Source organism: Sebastes umbrosus, chromosome 20 (genome assembly GCF_015220745.1).
Source record: "Sebastes umbrosus isolate fSebUmb1 chromosome 20, fSebUmb1.pri, whole genome shotgun sequence".
Taxonomy (NCBI): domain Eukaryota; kingdom Metazoa; phylum Chordata; class Actinopteri; order Perciformes; family Sebastidae; genus Sebastes; species Sebastes umbrosus.
In genome coordinates, this window is record NC_051288.1 from 2364434 (window position 1) to 2392126 (window position 27693).

General features: G+C 41.5%; 1 protein-coding gene and 1 long non-coding RNA gene across 2 annotated transcripts; one reads left to right on the plus strand and one right to left on the minus strand.

Annotated features, from left to right (window-relative positions):
• The first annotated feature begins 230 nt into the window (after positions 1-230).
• On the plus strand, positions 231-27273 carry ipmkb (inositol polyphosphate multikinase b). Its single transcript, XM_037754440.1, has 6 exons — positions 231-1730; positions 10490-10575; positions 15369-15465; positions 16583-16755; positions 25706-25787; positions 26071-27273. The coding sequence occupies exons 1-6, from the start codon at positions 1493-1495 to the stop codon at positions 26874-26876; spliced, it is 1482 nt and encodes a 493-aa protein (XP_037610368.1). The 5' UTR covers positions 231-1492; the 3' UTR covers positions 26877-27273.
• On the minus strand, positions 8530-19094 carry LOC119479155. The gene is made up of 3 exons (XR_005204623.1): positions 19027-19094; positions 11888-11890; positions 8530-8550 (listed from the first exon to the last, which is right to left on the minus strand). It is a non-coding gene; the product is annotated as an uncharacterized LOC119479155 (long non-coding RNA).
• Positions 27274-27693: the final 420 nt, after the last annotated feature.

Here is a 27693-nt window from a genome sequence, read left to right on the forward strand (position 1 = left end):
TCCATTACTTTGTGCACTGCTGTATTTCAATAAAATGACATTTCAGTTGTTTTGTCACACATTTTATCTGGGAACTACTACTTCTACTACTACTGTTATCCATTAACACTGAGGGTTTCATTGTAAGAAAGGGTTGTCTTTGATTCTAGCAGATTTATTATTGAAGGGTCGTTTTGTGTAGCCTCTTTATTTAGTCACATAGTAAAGAGAAGTATCAGTAATGAGAGGGATCGAGGCACAGCAGATAAACAAATACCTAGAAAGATCTATTTCAAATGCAAATCGGGCACGACCGACCGGCACGACTGCTGCTGCAGCTGCTGCCGCCGCTTAAAGGTATATGTTTTTACGACAGTAATGGAAAGTGTCGCAAACGTGTGGGAGGCTTTGGGCGCTGTGGCTGTTCATTACGTAGAAAGGTAGCCGCCTACACTGACCTGGATATCTCTAGCAGAGGACAACTCTACAGACCCTTTTTAATAACATGGATTTTAGGACGACAATGCATCGATTCTGTGCTCATCTTCATCGGATAGGCCTTCGTCTGGAGGGTGTGATGTCCCTCTGGTCTGCTGAGTTGTGACGCGAGGAAGGAAGGAAGGACTCGCTCAGCAGCCTTATGGACACTATCGATGACTTAGCAATCAAAACCAGGACTGAATATCCGCTTTATGCAATTTATACACTTTATTGTCTCCGCTATCCATTTGCCTGCTTCTCTGTTTGCTGACGGGAACTGGATATCGCTCTTGAGTGTGTCGTAACATCACCATTACTGAGAGACAACAGTATTTACCTCTCTGAAGCAAGGAAGTGGAGCTGGCTGAGTCAGGCTAGCTGAAGTTGATGAAGATAAGACCGGAAGTTGGGTGACTTTGCCTTCACAATAAAGGTGCTTTGACTTTGAATAACGACGTTTGGGGTCAGACAGAGACGTAACGCTCGGATGGAACGACAGCCGGCTTTTTGTTAACAACAGAGATCTCTGCCTTTTATTATTAACGTAGCACACTGCAGCATCGATACGTCTCCATTCGTTTTATTTTGGAAGCGACGAGCGGAAGTCGCGCTCGGTTCTGTTGCGTTTGACAGTGAAGGGAAGTGGGATGTGGCCAGGATGTATTTATGCTTCTGTATAAGATATGAAAATCATTGAATTAGCGCTGCTTCGGGAGCCCTGTTTCAGCAGCGGACACCGCAGGGGTTACGGCAGTCCGTCCATGAGCTGGTGGTTGTCGGCGGTCGAACACGGCGAACAGGACCGAAGCTGCTGTGCTGGTTCCGTCTGGACTGGACCGTTTCCATGAGGGCTTCTCCACCTCACGCCCTACCAGTCTGTGTGCGGGGCTCTAATATGTGCTTATTACGTAATAACAGCATGTGAATCCATAGTCACAGCGTTTACTTTTTTATTTTATTTTTTTCTTGGACTTTGTGCTTTTCAACCTATTTTTTTTTTTAATATATATATAAATATATATATTTTTTGTAAATGTCAACAACTCAGCGTCAAGTGATGATGGAGTCCTCTCTGGCTCTCGGAAGACTGGAACTGACCCCCGGTTCAGGCGCTGTTGGGGTTAGCCTGACCCCGCGGCTCTCCGGCGGTCACCCCGCCAAAGAGAAGTGCGGTCAGCGGCCGCTGGGTCCACAAGGCCCGGCTCACCTGAACGGCTGCGTCCCGCTGTCACACCAGGTGGCGGGGCACAAGTTTGGAGTGGACACAGTGGGTGAGTAAACTGCCGTTAGAACTGCTGTCACTAAACATCACTTCCTTAGTCAACTTTTTTTTTTATTATTAAGACCTGGAAACTGTATGTTCCTTGTCACACCTGTATGTGACCCGAAACATTATGAATTGGTTCAGAGGAAAATTCGGCCTATAAATAACCAACCAAAAAGGTTCATTTGACCTAGAAGTGAAAGATGATATTTGTGGAAGACAAAATGCCATAGCTCTACCAGGTATGATTGCTGTCAACAAGAGCAGTAAATTAAGAGCATTTGTCATATAAATTTTTTTTTTTTTTTTGTGTGTCATACATGAGGAAGCAGCATACATACAAGTTCGGATTTGTGCACTTGTGGGAATGAATTTGATTATTTTTCTCACTCTGTTATCTAGACCAATTACAACTTAACATTTGGGTCCCTGCACTAAATCTGATCTGAGATCATTTGTGGATTTGTAACCATGATATCTCTGCTCCATGGTCTCACACTCACAATCATGTACAAAGGACACCTGCCATTATTAAAGCCTCCACTGTGTGTTTTCAGGTGAGGTGCTGAGCTGAATTGATTGTGCGTGACACGGTCAGCAGCTGGTGGTAGTTTCAGTACCTCTCAGTGCTGGTCAGTCAGTTTACCTTGATGAAGATGCATCTTTATGTTGTGGGGTAGGCATTCTCAACAGTGCCCTGATGTGGCCTGCAGTCAGCCAGGGCAAACCTGTCTATCCACAAGTTTTTTTTTGTTGGCTGAACTGTTCCTGTTCAACCTGAGCCATTTCGATGTAGTGTACACATTGTTTTCTTTGGTGTGATCCAACATTTACTTTCTTTCCATTTGTTTCATCTGTGTTCACTGTGTTGAACTACGGGCTTACCAGGGCTCTAAACAAAAGTTTCTTCCCGTCTGTAATCATTATGATATACAAGCTTCAGTTTCAGTCTCGGCTAATAAAGCTCATAATCAGTTATAACTTCATAAGTTCTTTGTGACACTACAGACGGTACACCAGCTTCTATCTATCTATCTATCTATCTATCTATCTATCTATCTATCTATCTATCTATCTATTTATCTATATATCTATCTATCTATCTAGCTTCAGTTAAGTGTCCGTCAGTCAGAATGTGATTTTGCTTTGTGGGTTAGTTGGTAATAAGTCATATGGAGCAGAACTTAAAGGTCCCATATTGTAAGAAGTGAGATTTTCATGTCTTTTATATTATAAAGCAGATTTAAGTGCTGTATAAATACTGTGAAACTATCAAAACGCTCAATATACGGAGAAATACACACAGCTTGTATACAGAAATTGTGCGTTTGAGACAAGCCGCTAGGATTTCTGTCCATTTGTGATATCACAAATATACAATATTTAGACCATTACATGGTTTTAAATATAAACATTCTAAATGTGTCCCAGTTTATTTCCTGTTGCAGTGTATGTAAATAACATCAGCTGATAGGAAGTAAACGTGGACCCAAACTGTTGCCTAGCAACGCAATTCCGTTGCAATTCCGTTGAAATGGACTAAAACGGAGCGTTTCAGACAGAGGGTGAATACAGGTTTATTCATGCAGACAGTATGAGGAAAATAAAGTTTTTTTGAACATTACAGCAGGTAAACATGTTCTAGTAGAAACTCAAAATACAAGTTTGAACCTGAAAATGAGCACGATATGGGACCTTTTAAAAGGCAATAGAGAGGTGAAGTCCCGCCCCTTTCGGTAGACGACCATGGGACCATATTTCGGAAAAAAATATTAACAGTAGTCAACAGAGAGATAAATATTTTTTTGATCCAGTTTGAGATGCTCCATGAATCACACATTATGATGTTTGTCAAATTAAAAGATAATTTTGCAAGGCAATAGAGTGACAGTTTGTCGTAGTATCATTTAGTTTAGTGTGAAACCGCTCAGTGAACTACATCTCTCATCTCGCACAATATACGGCACCAGCACTAGCTAACTAGCGACCTTAGCTACGTGTCATGCACAGGCTCCAATGTTTTGAATTTGGACTTTTGTACCCATTTAAGACGCTAGCTGTCAGTACTACATATTGCATATCACCATACATTCTCTGGTTCCAGTGTGAAGATTTGTTGTCTTTATATCACTTTAAACAGGGTTCAGCATTAATGGGGTTTTTTTTTTCCTTTGCCTGGTCGGTTCAGAAATCTACTAATTTTTGCTTGCCCCCATACAAATTGTTTTCTTTATTAGCGGTTATCAAATAACAATAAAGACTAAAAATAATTGTCATGTTTAATCTACATGTTTATTTATTGAGATGGAAGCGAGATGGCTCACTCCTAAGCTACTTCCATCATCGGCTGCAGAAACAATTCTGTGTTTGATAGAATTACTAGCCCGACGTGACATTTTACTTGCCCCGGGCAATCGGTTAATTCTTATTGTTGAGCCCTGCTGTAAACTGAATATATTTGGTTGTGGACTGTCTGTCAGGCGAAACAAGACATTTCAAAAACATAACCCTGGCCTCTCAGATGGGAATTTTTCACTGTATATGTGACATTCTATAAACTAAACTATTAATCGATAAATTAAAATAATGTCAGTCTTTTTACCAAAATATTCCAAATGGAATATGACAAATGACAGCAGGGCTCGACACTAACTAAAAGCAACCAGGCATCAGCTTTTGGTTGCCAAAACTGAAAATGTAGAGCCATTTTTTAGTCACCTTATATGTTGTGTAATTAAGACACTATGCAGTTATTACATCAGCTTAATAAGGAAATGTGACATGTATACATGTCATGTATGTTGTTCATACTTTGCAGCATAATTGCCAATTTCTCAAAATGGTTGCCAATGGCAACCCTTACTGTCGAGCCCTGGTTGTTTCTGTTTGCTGAACAGAAATCAAGCAAAAACACTAAGTTAGTGCCATGTGCACTTAGTTGATAGAGAATCAAACTTATAAACCATATCAATAATGTAATCTGAATACTCTGTGCAATGTTGGGAAGGTGTCTGTGTCTTTAATATTTTGTCGAATAGTTCTGTCTCATCTCTGTCTGCTGTGTCCATCCCCAAATGCTAGTAGAAAGAGGCATTCAGAGAAGCAGTGATACAGTGTATTTGACAGTAATGTGGAATGATCTTGCCTTAGCCCTTCCTTGGGCAGTGAGCAATCATTAACACAGGCCACACATTCCAACTAACAGGCAGGGAAAGTAGTATCGACACAGTAGCCTACTGAGACTGAGCCAGCAGTGTCTTTAAAGTTTCCACGACAGTTGTAGAACAAGCACTGGAATCCTGTTGAGCTTGTACTGTTGCTGACTGAAAATGATCCTGCTCACTCCCCCTCCCACTGCTCTGTTTCCCCAGGCCTCCAGTCTATAGGTCTGTGTTTAAATGTGTAGTAGTGATGGGCAGTTATGTGCCATGAAGGGCTGAAAGTGTGGAAGGTTTTCATCGATCTGGTCTCATGAATCCGGGAGCAACCCTGTCAGTTAAAAAAACAACTAGGTTTAATAAGCTAGAAAAGGCCCAGAGCCTGGGGGTATGTCACTATACTGCCAGGAAACATGAAACTTTAAATGCAAATCTGAGTTATTTTGCCAAGATTGCAAACGGGCCAGCTGCTGATTGATGGTTCATCTCTAGTTGTTAGATGAGCGGAGCATTTTAAACGTCAATATCGCAATCGGTCATATTCATTTCATTGTGGGAAGCCAAAAATCGTGATCGCGATTAATATTCGATTAACAGGTGGAAACAGTTAAGAAGAGCAGAAGGAAGAGGCAGGAGCTGGAGCTGTTTCTAAATAACATCTAATGCTATATATATATATATTTATATGTGCATATATATGTATATAGTGTAATGTGCATATATATGTATATCATGTAATATGCATATATATGTTCATAGTGTAATGTGTATATATATATATATATATGTGTGTGTAAATATGTGTAATAAAAAAATAAAAAATAAAAATTGAAAAAATATATACTGTTATTATTTTTTTAAATAAAAAAATATTTAAAACAATGAAAATATTTAAATACAAAATATATATTTAAATATTATCTATATATAATAAATAATAAATAATCAATAAATCAATCAATAACTTTGATGGGGATTTTGATGTAAAAATACTCTGATGCTGATTTTTTTTTTAAAAGATTTTTTATTTATTTTTTTTATTTTTATTTTTATTATCAAAAGGCTTATATATATATATATATATATATATATATATATATATATATATTATAGTAACGATTGAAAAAATAAAGAAAAATGATTAGAAAATTAAAAAAAAGTAAAAACAAAAAATACATATTGAATATAATTTATATATTTTTATATAGGATGGATTGACAGAGCTGTGTCAAGGTGCTCTCAAGAAACACAATTTCACCAATTCAACTCAAGAACAGCAGCAACAGCAGCAGCGCCAGCAACAGACAGCTCAGCCAACAAAAAGGGGGCTAAGAACACTGGTTCTGGTTCTGGGGTTGTTTAATCTGAGCAAAAACCAAAGTGTAAAAATGGGCCCTTTGTGGGTTATGTCCCCCCATAAAGATGTTACATCCTGGAGAGTCCAGAAAGTCACTGTGCTTGGCCAACACATAGCCCGGCACATAGAAATCACAGCATTTAATTCTTACACTTCGGTTCTTGTACGGCTGGTTGTTAGCTTAGCTTAGCTTAGCTTAGCATAAAGGCTAACAGGGGGAAAGAGCTAGCCTGGCTCTGTCCAGCAAAAGTTGGTTGTACAGAGGTTATGCTAAGCCAAGCTAACAGTCTCAGAATCCGGTTTATTTCACTAAGTATATACATATATACTTAATATACAAACTCTGTTTTTTTATGGAGTTCTCTCAATGTACTTACGCAGAATATAAATAATAGCATAAAATAATACAATAATGAAAATAAAAATAAAAATTCAAGTGTTTATGCAAGTCACGTGTTCAGGAGTTGTAAACAATACAAATAGTGCAAAGAAATAAATCCTGGATGGATATTACTGTACATGGACTAGATGATTATATACAACATGTACTAGTAGGATGAGACCCAGCCCATTGATATGTGTCCTCTGTAGTGGACATTTTGTCAACATGCATATGCTTTTACTCTTTTGAGCTACTCTATCAACCCCTGATATGTCATGTGATAGGCTGCTGGGATGTCGGGAACTTCCTCTTTCTTTCCATCTAAAATGGATGTCATAGGTGCAAGCAGCCAAGCACCTTTTATGGAAAGAGGAAATCAAATATTGTTTATCTATTGTTTTTTTTGTTTTTTTTACTATGATATTCATATATTTTCTTGTTTATCAACATGTCAGGAATGATATATTTAGTTATGAAAGCAGTTACATGATTTGTCTTTTGAAATAATAGCCCCTTTTATGAATGTCAATTGTATTGGACACCGAGACCATGTTTATGTACTTAAAGGTCCCATATTGTAAAAAGTGAGATTTTCATGTCATTTATATTATAAAGCAGGTTTAAGTGCCTTATAAATACAGTTAAACTATCAAAATGCTCAATATACGGAGAAATACACACAGCCCGTATTCAGAAATTGTGCGTTTGAAACAAGCTGTTTGGATTTCTGTCCATTTGTGATGTCACAGGGTGAATACAGGTATATTCAGGCAGACAGTACAAGGAAAATAATGTGTTTTTTGAACATTAAAGCATGTAAACATGTTCTAGTTGAAACACAAAATACAAGTATGTACCTGAAAATGAGTACGATATGGGACCTTTAATGACTCCACATTGTTGTAAGAGACAGAACTGAAGCAGAGGGGATTCTTTACCGGATAGTTGAGGGAACTTCACATTTACAGTAAATGGGTAATTCCATGTCATGTAACACTCATAATGCACACATATTGCTATATATCACTGACATTTATCAGTGATCATTGAGGTTTGAAGATTTCCCAAGTAGAAACGCAAACTGCCTCTAGAATGCAAAGTTTGTGCTTCTGAGTATGGTAAATAGGACTCTGGAATTGTCCCAATGATGCGCTACTACCTGGCTGTATTTAAAGGGATAGTTTGGGTGTTTTGAAGTGGGATTGTATGAGGTATTTCGCCATAGACAGGAGTTACCGCTCAGAAGCAAAGCAATGAACTGCAAGCCCGTTCTCATTACCACGGAGTCAAATACCGAGGCTTTGTCACAGCCGTGTGTGTGTGGGTGTGTGTGGTAATATCATAATGTAGTTACAGGGTCTGATGCAAGACAGAAAGGCAAAGGTGAAAGTCCGGCTATGTTACTCCCTAGTCCTCACCTGTCAGCTGCTCCATGCTAAGTCTTCCTTTTGAAGGCGGGGCAGGACTTTATAACCTTTTAACGTGAAAGCTACAGTTTTCGAAATGATTCAGTTCTGTATTAGATTATAGAGATGCACCGATCATTTATGCATCATTCTTTTATATGTAAGAAAACATCAGGCTGGACTTAAACATTGTTTTCTTAACTTTGTAAAACAAAATGTAACAAAAAAAAATTCACATTTTATTTTAATTATACAAATTGAATTTTTATTTATTATTACATTTTAAGTAATACATTGTACACAAGCAACTTGATAAAAAATCTTCAAAAATATCAGAATTTTGTTTTTATTATTAAAATAATAAATCATACACCAGCAACTTTGTAAAAAATCTGTGTGTGTGTGTGTGTGTGTGTGTGTGTGTGTGTGTGTGTGTGTGTGTGTGTGTGTGTGTGTGTGTGTGTGTGTGTGTGTGTGTGTGTGTGTGTGTGTGTGTGTGTGTGTGTGTGTGTGTGTGTGTGTATCTGTGGGTTCTTAGAAGAATCTAGAGACTAAAGAGCAGACTAATCCTTTCCACTGCAGGTTCACTCAGTCCATCTGTAATCAGCTGTGGTCAGCATGTGATGATGTAACAGGACACTCATCTTTTCCTCACTGTATCTTTCTTTCTATACTGGAAATAGGCCGACAAAGAGACACACATTTATATACATACAACAAAAAAACAATGAAGAATAAATTAAGTTATTGACTTATCGTAATTCTCATACATCTTCATGTAATGGTCGACTCGTGGCTTGTTCTCAAATAATAGCATGTGCTGTGGTCTGTACAAATAAATAACGGCTTGTGTTTACAATAAAGTCACATCAGCAGATTTGTAATATGGACTGTATTTATCAGGAGTCTCCGAACCCCTCCATGCTTAAAGTGAACATGACTAAAAACACTCCTAATTCAGTAAGAAATTAGATTAGTATAGTCGTGTTTTAAAATGCTTAGAATGGACTCTGAGATACCAAATGGCCCCACATAATTTTTTTCCTGTCTACATGTTCAGAAATCAGATGTTAGTCAGGTGGTGTACACGTTGTGTGAGTATGAGTTTCTCATTGACCGCTCACGGAGACCTACAACTGGCTTATCTATATTAAGGGCAAAGTCCCTCGTGTTGCTCTTTCTCTTTCATTATTTTCCTCTTAGTAGTATTGTGATCCTACAAGTATTGCGATTTATTGCAACTTTTTTAACACTAGACCATGGGAAAAAATTGAGTCATACACTTCTAGGGACTTTTACTTTGGAAAATCTCTAAATTAATCCAGTATGAATGTTTGATTTTCAGCATGTATGTAGTCAGAGATGTCCTGAAGTCAAATATATCAGGATCATTGTCAGACATTATTTATTACATTTTTCCAGCAACCCAAAAATCAAAGAATAAAGACATTTCCCTCACAGATTAGTGGTATTTTCTTTTTAATTTATAAGGGACATGTAATGTTTTATACTTCAGGTGAATATAATCCAATCAATCTGATTTCCATATATGTATTTTGTATATACATTTCCCTTTGTTAACACCTTATTTTAAAAAACGGACGTAGTCGCACGTGTCTACTTCCTCTAACTTCTCCAAGGTGGTCTCTAGCTCTCCCGTCAGCTCCGTTCTCTTTATCCATCCATGATCAGCTCCATCGGGGCCGTTTGAATGCAGAGAACATAAATGTCAGTATCTGGGTGCTCTACAGTTGTAGCGTCGGCCCATTTGACCGCGGAGATGAGATCGACGGCTGGCTAGACCGCCACGTTACCGTGATACAATAACGTTTCCTGTCCGTGACAGAGTTAGCATGCAGCTTTAGCTGTGATGTCTAGCTCTGCTTTTCCTGTCAATGTGTGAAACCCAAAGTGTTTCCATCCTTTACTGGATGTGTAGTGTTTACCACGCTGGATTTAACATGTGAGGGTGCAGGTCGTATCCACGCTGACCCTCCAACGTTTTCAGTTTTGTCGTTTCGGCCTCGCAGCGGCCGGCTGGTTTGTTTTGGTTTTGGTGAAGAACAGATATGACGTCACGTTACTCAGACTACAACAATAAAAGCGCTAACTTCCTTCTACCTCTACATAGACTCAAATGAAGCAAATATATCGTTTCTGGCATTAAAAAAATTCATAATCGTAATAGGGTTTTTTCTTAACCCTATTCAATATTTAAAATTAACCTCAGTTTGAACTGTTAATGATTAAATGAACAATTCTTTTTTTTTTTTCCATTTCCAATGATTTACTTCTGTTCCGAATGAACTGCTGACGGACATTAAATTGAGGTGTCTCAGTGAAAATCTTCATTGTAACTGTTCTTCAGTACTTCAGGTTGAGAACAGATGACTGGGTGACTTTGTCAGCTGTTATTATTCTTTACTGCTTGAATTTCAGTTTTGTCTTTTGTATTTGTTGCAGGTATTTTGCAGCATCCAGATGGAACAGTCCTGAAGCAGCTTCAGCCTCCTCCCAGAGGTCCACGAGAGATGCAGTTTTACAGCACGGTAACATACACAATGCATTCATAACCCCTATACACAATCACATACACAACAATATCAACAAGGGGTGTAAGAAAATATCAAAAATATAGCGAATATCGCAATATTATGTTTTGTGATACTGTATTGATTCTCATCGTTTTTTAGATAATACTATACATACACTATATATTTATATATATATTTATATAGAGAATATATTTATATCTAAGGCATTTCGATGCCTCCGCACCGGCGACAGCTTTCAGGTTGTCAGTCTGTCTTCACATTTGGTACAACCGTCCACTTGGACTCAAGGATGAACTGCTAAGATTTTGGTGGTCAAAGGTCACTGTGACCTCACAAAACATGTATTTACTGTAGCCATAACTCAAGAAGTCATATGCTAACTAGAATGGCACTTGGCTTATTAACTTGTGTGTGTGTTTCCGTGTAACGTCTTAGCGGATTCCTCTCTCATTCAGCAGCCTTGTTATGTCTGTATATCGTTACACTACGTTGTTATCATCCCCCCATCTACCGCTTTGTTCTTTCTCACCGCGGACGGACAGCAGCTCCCGCACCTCTAAGTCTCGCCACACATCCACACACACGTAACTCTCTGCTCTCAGAAGGAAGGAGGCGGGGTCACGCGTCATCAGTTACACCGCGCATGTGTTATACCCTGTGGTCTTAATGATCGGAATTCTTAAAAAAAATCCTGAATCCGACTCATGATATGGATTTAGGATTTTTTCAGGATCTTTTCAATATTTTTTCAGGATTTTTTCGCCACCAAAATGGATTGTTCATTGTGCCACACCCCAACCCTCCAAAAGATTTCATTCAAATCCATCGCAAAGTTTTGGAGTAATCCTGCTAAGAGACAGACAGACAGACAGACAGACAGACAGACAGACAGACAGACAGACAGACAGACAGACAGACAGACAGACAGAGGCTGGTGAAAACAAAACCTCTAAGGCCTTGGAAGGAGATCATTTTTTGTTTTCACCGGCAATTATGACAATTTCACACACATGTCTAACAGGATAAAATGATGAAGTGATGACATTTTGAACAGACATGGATGTAGACTGACACTTGACCGGTTGGCGGAGGAATACAACCACAGGGCGGTAACTCTAATTGTTTGATGAATTACTCCAATGTTCATAATTGCTGGTGATACGTACAGTATCGTATCGCCAGACTCCTGCCATTACACAGCCTTTACACCACTACTCATAATGCAGTAATGAAAGAGACTTGTGTAAGGTCTCTCACCCTCTATTTAGATATGTAAATATGAGTATTTACCTCTATTGTGACTCACTTACTGACTTGTCCAACAGCACATTCAAGACATTCCTTATTGGTCTATGTAATCACACAGTGGCACATGTGTGTCTGCTGCTTCACAGCTTCAGTGTTTGCTTTAGAGCTTAGCAGCACTGTCAGCCTCAGCAACTCTCATACAAACAGGAGTGAGTCATGGTATCATGTCTGCCTGTCTCTAACCTAATCCCAACAACACACACACACACACATCTCACACTGACCTGACATCCTGCACGGGGCTGGCTGGGAGTCTAGTAACTAGAACACGACGTATTTAACTATATGGGGCTGCTGTAATACTGTATGTTGTGCTGAACTTTCACCACGCTCATGCTAATAAATTCAGATATTTTTTCACTTTCCATCAGAATTGTTTTCTTATCGGGGTAGAAAAGCCTCAGGAAGAAAAAAAAATAATTACATTGAAATGATACTGCATATGCCCTGTATTAGTGATGAGATGATTAATTGTACCCCCGCTACAATGTAGTCGGGGGGTATATAGTGCCCGGAAGCGTCCTTCCGTCTGTCCTCGTTTCCGGAGCAGAACTCGGAAACTATTAAACTTAGAAACTTCAAATTTGGTATGATGGTTGACAGTGTGGTCTAGTTGTGCCTTTTAGGGGTTAGAAGTCCAGGGGGCCAAAAACGTTTTAAAGGTCCCATATCATGCTCATTTTCAGGTTCATACTTGTACTTTCTGTTTCTACTAGAACATGTTTACATGCTGTAACGTTAAAAAAAAACACATTATTTTCCTCATACTGTCTGCCTGAATATACCTGTATTCACCCTCCGTCTGAAACGCTCCGTTTTAGTGCATTCAATGGAATTGCAATGGAATTGCATTGCTAGGCAACAGCTTGGGTCCATGTTTACTTCCTGTCAGTTGATGTTATTTACATACACTGCAACAGGAAATAAACCGGGACACATTTGGAATGTTTACGTTTAAAACCGTGTAATGGTCTAAATATTGTATATTTGTGACATCACAAATGGACAGAAATCCTAACGGCTTGTTTCAAACGCGCAATTTCTGAATACCGGCTGTGTGTATTTCTCCGTATATTAAGCGTTTTGATTGGTCAACAGTATTTATAAAGCACTTAAACCTGCTTTATAATATAAAAGACATGAAAATCTCACATTTTACAATATGGGACCTTTACATTTTTGCCAAAAGCTGTGATTTTTTTTCCGACTTCGATTTCGTTTCCAGAGCGATCTCGTTCCATTAGTTCCAAAAGAACAAAACCGTTGGCCCTACTTTAGTAGGGGTCAAGCAGTGAGCGGGGGGGTACGTGAGCCATGTTCACTTTTGTCTCGTTGATACATTTATTAGTCGATCAGCAGAAAACTAACCAGCCGTAGCTTTGAGACTTGATTTAAGTCATGAATTAAGCCAAAATGGCAAACAGTTGCTGGTTCTTTCTTCTCCAATGTGAGAATATTGAAGCCTTTTTCCAGACCACCCCAAAATATTGGACCATCGCAATATTATGTTTTGTCATATTGTATCAATTCTCAAAAACTTTTGATTTTTAGTTACATGCAAAGATGAACTCAGTCAATACTGTATTTCAGTTGCAAAGATATCTGCCCTCTCTAAGTAGTGCTATGATGTTGGATGTTACAGGGACTGTGATAAATGCAAATGCAGAACTCACTGTTAAAAGTAAAAAAGATTTACTCAAATTTTATGCATATATCGCCTCGCTTACAGTATCTTAATATATCGCAATATATTGAATCGTAACCCCTGTATCGTGATAAGTATCGTATCGCCAGATTCCATGCCAACACACAGCCCTACTTTGGACCAGGGTCTGAAATTAGCACCCGCCAAATGCGGGTAAAATGTTGGTAGTGGAGGTTAAAATCGTCAGGCCGTCCGCCACTTTGGCAGACGCTGGGGTCGGGAATAGAGAATTGGTTCTCGTTGAGAACTGTTTCATAGTTGTCCAATTCCTTGGCACCTCATGCCTCCGTGACTATTGATTCCCGTTAGATGCTTTCCGACAGTTACGCATGCACAATGACGCAACGGCATACGCACGCTGTATCATGGTTCAGTTTGTTGAGGACAGGAGCCATGGAGGAGAGAAAAAAAAACGCTCTAAAGCATGGCGCTGCTAAACCTGAGAGGACACAACTTATTTTTCCCTGATAATGCAACACTGTGAACAACAAATCTGTGCTGAAATCAGCAGGAGGAGAGTTAGTAACATTAGCTGTTAGCAGCCGGTGGGCAGCACAGTTCTGGCTGGATAAATAACGGAGCTACTTACATCAACGGAGGTGCCATTAAGTTATTATTATGAGGCGTTCAATCTCTGCTCAGTAAAAAAATTACCATTTACCATCTTGTAAAATGAAGTTTTTGGCGAGAAATTTGAATAAATCCAGTTGTGTGTCGGAGATGTTTTCACATCAATATAAAATAGATATTAGAGAGAGAATTATGACCTGTTGAACTTCCTAACACTAGCAAAGCATGATTTTTTTATTCAAAGTAAATATTTAAATAATCATTTGAGTTGTGTGTATTTATGCAAACAACCACTATAGATGACAATAACAAAGTACAGTACTGAGTACAGTACCCTCCCACCCCCAAAAAATAGATATTCCCCAGAAGTTATGGTGTATTCGAACACTGTAATTTACCATGTATATAATGTTTTTTTATGTAAACATATCGAACATCAAATGACCTTGGACTCTGGGAACTTGGGATGGATATTTGTAACAACCACCAGTAACCACCAGATTAAACTGTAATGAAAATAATTAGTTGCAGCCCTACACTAAATATACAGTATCCACCTAGTTCAGGGGTCTGCAACCTGCAGCTCCGGAGCCGCATGCGGCTCTTTAGCTCCTTTCCAGTGGCTCCCTGTGGAATTTTAAAAATGGAAATGAATAACTCTTTATTGTTTACATTTTCATTTTTATTTATCATTGTTGTAGGTCTATGGTACGACGGTACGGAGTATTAGGGCCACATTGAGGAAAAAAAAATAAATCTGAGATTTCGAGAATAAAGTCATAATATTATAAAGTAGTAATTTTACGTGTTATTTTCTTTTTTAGGTTAAGTTGTGACTTTATTCTCGTAATATTCTGACTTTTTTTCCCCCGTAAAGTTATGACTTTATTCTCGTAATATTACAACTTTTTTTCTCCTAAATTCATGACTTTATTCTGTAAATCTCAGATGTTTTTTCCCTCAATGTGGCCCTAATACTCTGTAGTACATTTGCTCTTTGGCCCTCACTGCATTAGACTTATATACTATATACTTAGACTATAAACTTTGTCACCTTTATCACAATGCTCAAATGTTTTGCGGCTCCAGACAGATTTTTTCTTAGTTCTTTCGCCTAAAATGGCTCTTTAGATAGTAAAGGTTGCTGACCCCTGGTATAGTATGATGGTGGTAATGTGTTTGTGTGTGTATACGTGTGTTCTAGGTGTATGCAGAGGACTGCTGTGATCCATGCCTTCTGGAGCTCCAGAGCCATCTGCCCAAGTACTACGGCACCTGGTCCTCTCCTGACAGCCCCAACGGTAAGAGACTGAACTCTGTGTGTGTGTAGCCATCTAAGTCCAAGTCCAAAATACATGCAGGTTGGGTGAATCGGCCCCTTCCTATGAATGTTATATGATATGATATACTGGTAATTATAGCACGACCGATACTGGATTTTTGAAGCCTATATATAGTGATATTTGGGAGTTTCAAAAAAAAATCCCTATTTTGGCCAACATTATTTGGCATAACATAAATAATTTAGATTTTACCATTGTGATCAAGATACAAACTGTTTTGAAGGCTCAGTCTAACATGCAACTGAATGATACCCAGTGTATGCTGGGTAGGGATGTCACGATACCAGATATCTAGTAGTCGATACCAATACCAGTGAATTTCCACGATTCTCGATACCCAATTTCAAAACCAAGGTACAATAAAAAAAAACATAATGACAATAAATCCCTTGCACGGAGCAGCGGCGCCAGATAGACCCCCACAGCGGAGCCCCGCAGCAAAAGCTCTACCGGAGAGGCCAGACACACCGCCACCCGACAGTAAAGATCAGAGTCAGCGCTCTGCACATGTTAACTTATCTTTTCTTGTAAAATGTCCGGTGTAATCGGTAACACTGGTGTTGTCACAAGTTTATTAACCGGTGGGAAAATTTTCCTCACTGTCACATCACTACCAATGACCATTACAGGCATCGTACAGTACCTTCGGTACTGTGGAAAAAGAGTACCGTCACTTTTTTTTAATCTGGGCATCGACTTGGTACCGAAGTAACGGTTGTCGTGACATCCCTAATGCTGGGTTAGGTCCAGGTCCAACTGGGTAAAAGTCCTATCAGTTTCACTTCAAGGAAAGATAGTATTTGTGCAGTTTCAGCTATGAAAGCCAAATACCATGAGCTACTGTTATTTCTTCTAAAGTCTTGTAAATAGTTTGTGATGTTGATGTGATATGAGGGAGGTTTTTATTGGCTAAAGTCCTCCCACATCCCACTGTAAACATTTCTCTCAGACATCTGATGTTGAAAAAAAAAAGAAAACACCTAATGACAGATTTTTTTTAGATAAAAGCCAAATGAGTCTCACATGAACAAGCTAGTAATAACTCCATACCACGCATCATCACTCTCTGCCTCAGACCTGTACCTGAAGCTGGAGGACGTGACTCGACGCTTCGTCAAGCCGTGCATCATGGACGTGAAGCTGGGCCAGCGGAGCTACGATCCGTTTGCCTCGCAGGAGAAGCGGGAACAGCAGATCAGGAAATACCCGCTGATGGAGGAGATAGGCTTCCTGGTCCTTGGCATGAGGGTGAGTTTGACCTGCTGGTGTGCTGGTGTGTGTGTGTGTGTGTGTGTGTGTTGTGTAATGATTTTTAAACTCTGAGTTGGGTAATATCATATTTTTCTTTCTTTTAGTACGATTAGTCATTTTTTATCCTTTTTTCATGCTGAATGACGTATTTCCAAGAAACTTCTGAGCACATCTCTGGTAAACACCAGATTTAAAGTGGCGCTTTTGTGTGATTCTTTGTGGAGAAACTCAGTTTCACAGATCTGTCGATTCAATTAATCAATTAGTCGACAAAATCGTAACGAGTGTTAGTCGACTAAGAATTTCTGTGGTCGAGGACATCTGAGAAACGACCTCTAACGGCACGCCATTAGACCTGATCACTACAACAACTAGGAAATGTACATGCTTGTACATAGGGATGCACCGATACCGATACCAGTATCAGGTATCAGGTCCGATACTGTGCTCATGTACTCGTACTCGCAAAACGGCTCCGATACAACGGCACCGATACCACTTTACAGCAGCGTGACGTTTACATTTCGTCACCATCTTTCGGGTCCTCACGCTACACCTCCCCGACGGTGTGGGCGAGACGGGCCGGTGGTGCGCCCGACCCCGCTGGGCTCCAATTCCACCTCAGCCGGCGCACGCCAGCCCTCACTTTCTTTGCGACACGGGGTTTTGCTTGCACCCTCTAACTCGCGCGTGCGTTAGACTCCTTGGTCCGTGTTTCAAGACGGGTCAGGTGGGTTGCCGACAACGCCACAGACCCTTGGCGCCTTTAGCGCTGTTGGCACTGAGGACAGTCCGCCCCGGTCGACAGTTACACTGGGAGCAGGGAGCCCCGTCACGGTGTGGCGAGGTCCAGGCGGGGAGCGCTGTAAAGCTGCGGCCGCCTCGTATGCGGGACTTCCCAGCCTGTCGTGTGTCGCTCACACCCTCCAGCTGGCTGTTAACGAGGGTCTTTTGGCACAGATCGTATCGGTACTCGGTATCGGCAAGTATCCAAATGTAAGTACTTGTACTTGTACTCGGTCTGAAAAAAAGGTGCATCCCTACTTGTACACGCAAACAAGCTTTTCATCGTGATTGGAGTTTGATTAACACCTTCTATTGCATTAAATCATTTAAATAGGCCTGTATCCTATGGACGTTTCTCAGGTGGAGTTGAACCCGCAGCCTCAGTAAATGTTTTGGGATGTCATTACTTAAATAGTGCATGTTTTATGCAGGGTCACATTATAACTTTTTTTTCCTTAGCTTGTTGGTCTCAAGACTAAATGCACCATTGAACTACAGCAACGGAGATCTTCACTGACAGAACAGAATACACATACAAGGCAGTCCCAGCCACTGAACTGCTACTTCAGTAATGCAAGTGCAAAGTTAATGATGAGCACAAATATGCTTCAAGTTGCTGCAAGTTTCAAGGCGACTTTTCATTTCTAGAATATCAATTAAAACCGGGCATGTCAGGTACTTGCCCGATAGCCAAACTTACCTCTTAAAAACATATATCAAATCAACAGGGATTTGGACAATTGGACAACAATCCCGTCAAAAATTCTGGATGTTATCCTCTTAGGGTATGTGTCCATATATTGCCTCCACGCCGGCGACAGCCGTGGCCGAAGGCATCGTGTTTTTTTGGGTGGCCCTCCGTCCGTCTGTCCCCAAAAACATAATGACGTCTGGTCTGGTGAACACGATATCTCAGGAACGCCTGGAAGGAATTTCTTAAAATTTGGCACAAACATCCACTCGGATTCAAGGATGATAACTATCGGCAGTTGCCGACAATCGGCATCCCTGTTAAAGGTCACATTTTTTATCACTATTATATGTTATTTTCTTTTTATATATTATTTATTTTTCACATTTTCACATTTTCACAAACTCTACAAGCCAACCTACTTACATACAGCGTACAGTTTTTTGGGTGAGCCTTTCTTTTAGGAGGCTAAAATACGTTTTGCTGCCGTCCCCCGTCCACAGCACTGTATTGCTTTGTTCCCGTACCGGTACTCCGGTCTGTTTCTCCATGCTGGGGGCGCGCCAACCGTCATCTACTGTAGTAAAGTAATACAGCAACTATGGATAAGTACCTCATACAGCCCCACCTCAAAAGCCCCAGCCCTAGTAACACAATAACAGCAGTGATTGATAACACCTTTCATACACACCGTGATGAACAACATGAGATACTATTGAACATCCTGAAATGAGTCAATGTTTAACCCATGCGATATGTGAAATATGTTTGCATTGTTGACCGAGCTGAACAGCACATAGTTCACCCTGTCATGTGTTTAAGTACACACACACACACACACACATGCATAAATGCACAAAGTTGACCATCCTTGTAAATAGCTGTTGTTCATCTGAAGCGGTTTGTTGAATCTCCAGAATCTGGCTGTGGAGCAGTAAACACGCCTCATGTCAGTGTCTCATTATTTTGTCCGCATGGGTGAAGACAGGAAGATAACTTCTTATCCGTTGGAAAGGAAGAGAGTCAGATAGCGAAACCTTTATCGCTTCGATCAGTTTCCATTGCAACCGACTGACAGTATCGTCATCGGTCTTCCTGCCTGCAGCGAGAAACAAACAAAAACACCCAACATTAACTACATGAACTGTTTGGTCTCCAATTAGAATTTCTATGAAGTTATTGGTATGTTTGAATGTTTGAAACGAGACTGACGCTACTATTAAAGGTGCTATTGATAGGTCAGCCACCAGATATCGCACTCTCCCTCCCCCCGTTCCATTGCATTCACTTCACAACAAGTTGTTGCCAGTTTGTTGCACTACCTGCATATTTTACGGTCAGACAGTCACATTAAAGGGACTGTTTATAACTTCTTACACGTATAAATCAATCCGGGTTGGTGTCCCATGCACGCTCGAGGTGGGCTAACATGGTTAGACAAGACTCCAACACAAACTACAGTGAAGCACCAAAACCTCTTGGTTGTATCTGGTGAAGCCCGTCTGTTAAACAGTGTTGGCCGCGGTCGGAAGGCACGGGGGAGAACGTAGCTTTGGTCTCCAGGACCGGAGTCTCTGCTGTACTCTGCTCCTCTGCTCCTCTGCCTGCTTGCCTTCACTCACACACCGCGCTCGTTCTCGCTCTTTCGCTCCAATCTCACGTGCATGCACGCACACTCCACACTGCAGAAAAGTTAGTTTAGCTCTGAGAATATCTAGTGAATGTACAGTGGACGTTTGTGCAGAAATAACTGCTGCAGCTCCTCCAGACCAACAGAGGTTTCCTGTGTCTTGTGAAGTGACGGGGCTCCGCAGAGAGAAACGTTATCGTCTCCAACCAAAACTCCGGTGTCTCCCCTGTTCCCTCCGGCCGCGGTCGGGAGGCTGAGGCAGGAAAAGCCAACACTAGGATCAGCATTGATTCATGGAGAGACCTTCGTCTGGTCAGCTAACATTACTGCCAAGCAGCTGAAATATAGAGTGATATTGTGCTTTTAGCTGACGTGTGTCGCCTCACTATTTTGACTGATGCTCGTTCATGTCTATGTAGAGTGAGCACAAGCGAGAGCAAAAAGACGCTGACTTTCGTTGACTTAACGGCCACAGGTGTCGCTGTTAACAAGACATTTCTGATTCTTACAAACAGTCCCTTTAAGTGATGAATCTTTTGTGTCATTTTGCATCGGTGTGTGAATGAGTATTTAGATCCTGATGGGCAGGTTGGCTCTTTGCATGGCAGCCTCTGCCATCAGTGTATGAATGTGTGTATGAACGGGTGAATGCTGACATGTAGTGTAAAGCGCAATTTGGTAAAAAGCAAACTGAACTTTTGAATTTGAAAGTCATGGTTTTAGCTGAACAAAATCCATTAAAAAAAAAAAAAATAATGAGAAAAAAAATGTGAGAAGCCTCTTCAGCACTGGTAGTGGATGAAGGTATGGGTACGGCTGGGTATTATTCAGGGCTGAGAGGAGGTCATGAACCGTGTTTTGAGGAAATAAGTAATATATTATCTAACTGCTGGTCTTTGTGCACCTGATGAAACAGCCCATTGATTGATGGGTTTGTCCTTGAGGGCCTGGTTGTGTTTGTCTAACCTGATCCTCAGTGTAAATGACATCACCTTTATGCCTGCATGTCCCCACCCTTTGTAAACCGCTCGTAAATGTACCGCCCACTCAGTGCTCTGACGTTTGCTCATATTAATCTCTATGGAGACTGCATGTACAGGAGGTGAAGTTAATGTTTGATCTGTGCTACAGCACCACAGGCTGACAAGTGGCAAATCATAAAATGACCATGATATGTCCTCAGAGAGATTAAGAAAACAATGCTGAATTGAAATTCTGGCTTCTCCGACAACAATGCTACCGCCAGTATGTTCTCCTTTGATATTTCCATTCCGGTTCGGAACGTCTGTTTTTTGTTCTGACCGGTGTGATCCTGTCCGCTGCCCATTTCAACACCCTGAGGGGGTGCACCCTATGTTTTCCTGATAATGCGACATTGTGAACAACAAACCTGTGTTGTAATCAGCAGGAGGGGAGTTAGTAACGTTAGCTTTTAGCAGCCGGTGGGCGGCACAGTCCTGACTGGATAGCTAGCGGAGCTACTAACGTTAACGGAGGTGCCATTGAGTTATTATTATGAGACGTTCACGGTCTGCTCAATAAAAAATTACCATTGGGTGAAGGTAAATTACAACATCATCATGATGTGTTCAAATGTAATCTAGTAAAATTTAGTTTTTGGCAAAAATCTTCAATATATCCATTAGTTTGAAGGAGATGTTTTCACATCAATATAAAATAGATATTAGAGAGAGAATATTATGATCTGTTGAACTTCCTAGCAACTTACCATGATTTTTTTTAATCAAAGCAAATATTTAATTAATCGTAATCATTTGAATTGTGTGTTTTTATGCAAATGACCACTATAGATGACAATAACAAAGTACAGTACAGGTCTGTGTACACTACCCTCCCTCCCCCCAAAAAATAGGGCTCTCCCAGAAGCCACGGTGTAACTTGAACACTGTAATTTACCATGCATACAATGTTTTTTATGTAAAATATATCGAACATTATATGACATCAGATCTAAAATGTTATTCCTTCATTTAGCGCAGAGATTTCTGAAGTGGCAGATAAAAAAAAATACTTGCATGGGAGAGTGGCAGGGAGTGAAAAAAGTTAATTTCATACCCTGGGTACAAGTATCTCAAAATTGTACTTAAGTACGGTACCCTGACATACAGTATTAGGTGTGCAGCAGAGTTTTCTGTGAGCAGAACACGCATTTTAAATGTAAATATCGCAGGCGATCATGCTCATTTAATTGTGGGAAACCAAAATCGGGATCGCGATTAATATTGGATTTATTGCGCAGCCCTAGCCCCGAGCTTTAATTTAATCGGATGGTTGAAAAACAGAGAGAAATCGGTAAAGTTTGACTATTTTGTACCCTTGAACCGTGAGTTTAGAAGAGCACTGACCTGGGAAAATTTTCCATTGTAAACTCTGCTGTGTGTTTGTTTAGATAGAGAGGAGACTAATTAGTGGTAATGATGATCTTCCTGATGGAGGAATGATAGTGTGGGAGGAGGAGAGTTAGAGGAAGTTTGAAAGGAAAAGATAAAAAATAGGTGATGTGTAGAGTTGCTTAGGAGAGAATCGTCACTCAAGCACACAGCAGAGGCTTGGGTCCTGTTCTTCAAACATTACCCAGCATGCTGTCTCATTCTCATCCAGCTAATTTGGTTCTGTGAACACAGCTTGAGGATTGACTTGATGATCCTGGATAAAGTTTTATTGAATAATAGTGAACTCTTATGAGAGGTCAGAATTTTCCCAGTTGAAATTTCCAACTTTCTGACCTCCGAGCGATCCAGGTGCACGACGCCAAACGCAAACAAAAACCATGTCTGACCGTGACAAAGTGATGTTTCTTCGGTGTGTTCACACAGTTTAACTCTCAGCAGTGCAGCCTCCGCATTCTTTTTTCGGCATTTTTTTATGTTTTCCCGAATAACTTTTGTACAGAGATTGTTTATCGTAACCAGCTACCGAATAACGTGGCGACATATTTTGACATCAATTTATATGCAGAGCACGTTTTACTATATAATAGCATTATTTTAATTCAATACAGGCAAATATACTTAAAGCAGAAGTAGGTGAGAATGGAGCAAATATGATAAAAAATATACATCTTTATAAAATAGTCACTCAAATGTCCCTGGGTATCCTCCGGTGTCCTCCGGTGCTCCTAATGGCATCTGCAAGATTTCACAGACCGAAGGAAAACAACCAGTCAGAGCTGATCTGGAGTCTGCCGTCCAGCTGCGGTCTCTGAGCAGCTGTCAATCACTCTTGAACTCCGATCAAACGGCCGGAGCACAGCCAATAGGAACGCTCTGTCTCTCTCTGAAATGACCTGTGATTGGTCAAAGTCTCCCGTCACGGGCTAAATTTTCTAAAGCCTGAAAACAGAGTCATGAGGAGGAGCAGAAGTCTAGTTTTCTCTCAGAACACTTGAATTACAACATGCTGAAAGGTTATTATGGGATTTTTGCCCAATGATGCCAAAAATATTCTGCCTACTGAAGCTTTAACGTCGCCCTTTAGTTGGCGGTTTACAATGTGCTATTCCGTCGTTGTGCAACGTCAGACAATTGCTTCTTCGTGAAGTCGGGGTAAATAGATTCGCCTCAAGTTTGCAAGTAGGATCTCCAACTTCCAAGGCCGTCCATTTGACTTCTTCTAGTTGGAGGTCAGAAATTCGAGTGGTTTCGAGTTGTCTGCAACGCAGCGTTATTTTGAAATAAAGGCAAAATGAGTAGTAGTTGAAACTAGGGATGCTACGATACCACTTTTTTTCGAACCGGGTACGAGTACAAGTACTTACATTTGGGTACTCGCCGATACGAGTACCGATACGAGTACTTCTCTGTGCCAAAAGACCCTCGTTAACAGCCAGCTGGAGGGTGTGAGCGACACACGGCAGGCTGGGGAGTCCCGCATACGAGGCGGTGCGCCGCAACCGGCTCTAGGTCGGCTTGGAAAGGCTCGGGGTGAAGGTGGCTCGCGGCCGCAGCTTTACAGCGCTCCCCGCCCGGACCTCGCCGCACTGTGACGGGGCTCCCTGCTCCTGGTGCGACTGTCGACCGGGGCGGACTGTCCTCAGTGCGCCCCACCCGAGTCGTGCCGCGGCACATGTAAAAGGCGTCAGGGGTCTGTGGCGATGTCGGCAACCCACCCGACCCGTCTTGAAACACGGACCAAGGAGTGTGAGTCAGAGGGTGCAAGCAAAACCATATGGCACGATGAAAGTGAGGGGGATCCAGGCCCAGCGGGGTCGGGCGCACCACCGGCCCGTCTCGCCCGCACCGTCGGGGAGGTGGAGCGTGAGGACCCGAAAGATGGTGACAAGAGGTTAACGTCGCGCTGCTGTAAAGTGGTATCGGTGCAGTTGTATCGGAGCCGTTTTGCGATTACGAGTACATGAGCACAGTATCGGACCCGATACCCGATACTGGTTTTGGTGCATCTCTAGTTGAAACCATGATCATGAGCAGCTACATAAGGTAGGTGTGTGCTGGGAACCCCCCCCAGCATTTACATTCTAAACTGGATAAGCCGGGTCCCAGGGGCAGCATGCATTCCAGCATGTATAAACATGCTTTTAAGTTTGGGAACTTGCCCTAATGTGGCGCCACGCCACCCTGTTCTGTCTACCTGTTGGTTATCTGCTCTGCACTGAGCTTGCATCATGATAATGGCTCAGCATGCAGCAGGCTTACAATAGATTTTATAGATTGATCTGCAGTCATAGCTGGTCAGTTTGATGTTCTGGAGCAGGGGTCTGCAACCTTCAGCTCCGGAGCCACATGCAGCTCTTCAGCTCCTCTCCAGTGGCTCCCTGTGGAGTTTTAAAAATGGAAATGAATAACTGTTTTTTGTTTACAGTTTCATTTTTATTTATCATTGTTGTAGGTCTATGGTACGACGGTACGACGGAGTATTAGGGCCACATTGTGGAAAAAAAATGAAATCTAAGATTTCAAGAATAAAGTCATAATATTGCGAGAATAAAGTCATAGGTTTACGAGAAAAAAGTTATAATATTATGCGAAGAAAGTCACAAGTTTAAGAGAAAAAAAGTCGTAGTATTATGAGAATAAAGTCATAATATGATAAAGTACTAATTTTACCTATTTTCTTTTTTTTCTTGTAAAGTTGTGACTTTATTCTCATGATATTACGACTTTTTTCTCGTTAAGTTACGAATTTATTCTCATAATGTTACTACTTTTTTCTCTTAATAATATGACTTTATTCTGTAAATCTAAGATTGTTTTTCCCCCCAATGTGGCCATAATACTCCGTAGTACATTTGCACTTTGGCCCTCACTGCATTAGACTTATATACTATATACTTAGACTATAAACTGTGTTACCTTCATCACAATGCTCAAATGTTTTGTGGCTCCAGGCAGATTTTGTTTTTTTTGCCTAAAATGGCTCTTCAGATAGTAAAGGTTGCTGACCCCTGCTATGGGGGGCAGGTGTGAGTGCAGCTGTAGACCACTAGATGGAGTCAATGTTTGATCAGTTAGAGAGAGATTTTTTGCCATTCCTTAGTCAGCATGCATGTTATGTTCTGAGAGATGAACACCATAACAGAGAGAATAAAGACCGTACACAGCAGTTGGCTGCAGCAGAGTGTTGGCATGAACAACTCATGTTTAGGCCTATACATTTTATAAGACATATGATGACCTGTGAGGGAGCATCTGAGCAATAGGAGGTGTGTTATTTGCTTCTTTTTTTATCAGTTCACTACAAACTAAATTAATCTTTGTTCAGTCATGAATGAAATAGTGACACGTGTATCCGTGCACAGTATGAGAAACAAGGACAAACACAGTGCACATGCTCTTATCATGATGTATTGTCTTCTATTTCAGGTGTATAAGATGTGCAGTGACACGTTTGACTCGTACGACCAGCACTACGGGAGGGGACTAGTTAAGGACACCATTAAAGACGGTACGTACCGTGTGTGTGTGCGTGTGTGTGTGTGTGCGTGTGTGTGTGTGTGCATGCATGACTCATGAGTTTTATGAGTAGTATCATAATTTTTTTTTTATGAATCGGGAGATAGGTGTGTCATCTCAGCCCTACCAATATGTATAACCTTCCTCTCCTCCTCTCCTCCTCTCCTCTCCTCTTCTCTCCTCTCCTCTCCTCTCCTCTCCTCTCTTCTCCTCTCCTCTCTCATCTCCTCTCATCTCCTCTCCTCTCCTCTCCTCTCTACTCTCCTCTCCTCCAGGCCTGGCGAAGTTCTTCCATAACGGTGTTAGTCTGAGGAAGGATGCCGTGTCAGCCAGCATCTGCAGAGTACAGCGTATCCTCCGCTGGTTTGAGTCGCAGCACCAGCTGACCTTCTACGCCAGCTCCCTTCTCTTCGTCTACGAGGGGCTCCCCTCCTCTTCCTCTTCGTCCTCCCTTTCATCCCTCCTCAGCTCCCCGTCGATCAGTCCGACCGCGGGGCTGATCGACGGCGGCCAGGGCGGGGAGGGGAAGGCGAAACAGGAAGGGGCAAAACAGGAAGACGAAGTGGCCGAGTACAACAACAACAACATTCAGGTGCCAGCGCCCTGGGACTACAGCCTGGCCACCATTTACACCAACCACAGGAAGGGCGGCCACCACCACCACTGTGCCAAGGATCATCTCCACGGCAACAGCAGAGACGGCGACGCCGTGGAGACGACGGTGAGCTCGGTTTCCGGAGATAACATCTCAGTGCTGTGCGGAGAAGACAACTCTGCTTGGAAACGAACAGGTGAGCAGCAACCACCGAACGGAAACGGAAACAAATCACAACTGGAAGGGAAGGATGAAGAAGAAAAGAGGGAGAACAGAGGCAGGAGGAGGAGAGAGGAGGAGGAGGAGGAGGAGCTGAAAGGACGAGGAGGTGACGCAACAGAGGGGAGCGGAGGAGCCAAGGAGGTGGAGGTCAGGATGATCGACTTTGCCCACGTTTTCCCGAGTGAAAGCCACGACCGCGGCTACATCTACGGCCTAAAACACCTGCTGACGGTGCTGGAGCAGATCCTCTGTGACGCCGCCTAGAGCTCCCACTCCTCCTCCCCACCTTCTCTTTACCTCCTGACCTGCTCAGTGAACCACCGTCGACCTTCTGTCAACCCTCCTTTCTTCTCAAAGGACAGACATCTTCAGAGGGAAGAATCAAAGAAGTGAATATTAGACCGAATCATCATCATCATCATCATCATCATCATCATCTCACCTGTTTGTGATGGTTCGTCGGTCATGTTTGTGTGTGTGTGTGTGTGTGTGTGTGCGTGTGTGTGTGTGCGTGTGCGTGTGCGTGTGCGTGTGCGTGTGTGTGAGTGTCTGTCTGTGAGCAAGGTGGAGATAGTAGAGGCTGTCAGTTGTGTTTTTCCCTGTGATCAGCAGCACTACATGCACTAATCAGTCCATGAAGGCATCGCTACCCTGTACTTAAACACAACATCTTCAGCTGCATGATTTACCGATGCTCAGACCAGCTCTTCAATGTCACGTGACTTCCATTGGAAATGCAGTCATAGAAAACATATTTTTATATCATAGCCACTCAAAATAGCTGGTAGGTTTCTGTTAAAATTAGAGGTGCAGCGATCCGACTTTTTCAGTCCCGATACCAGATACCTGGGCTTTGGGTATCGGACGATTCCGAGTACCAATCCGATACCAGTGTTTAATTAACAAGCTTTATGCCTCACTGTGTGGAAGTGACTGGGGTCATTCTATTATCTGTAAGGAAACATCAGGCTTGAATTAAACATTGTTTTCTTAACTTTGTAAAACAAAATGTAACAAATAAATACACATTTTTAATTAATTTATACAAATTTAATTTGTATTTATTATTAAATAATAAATA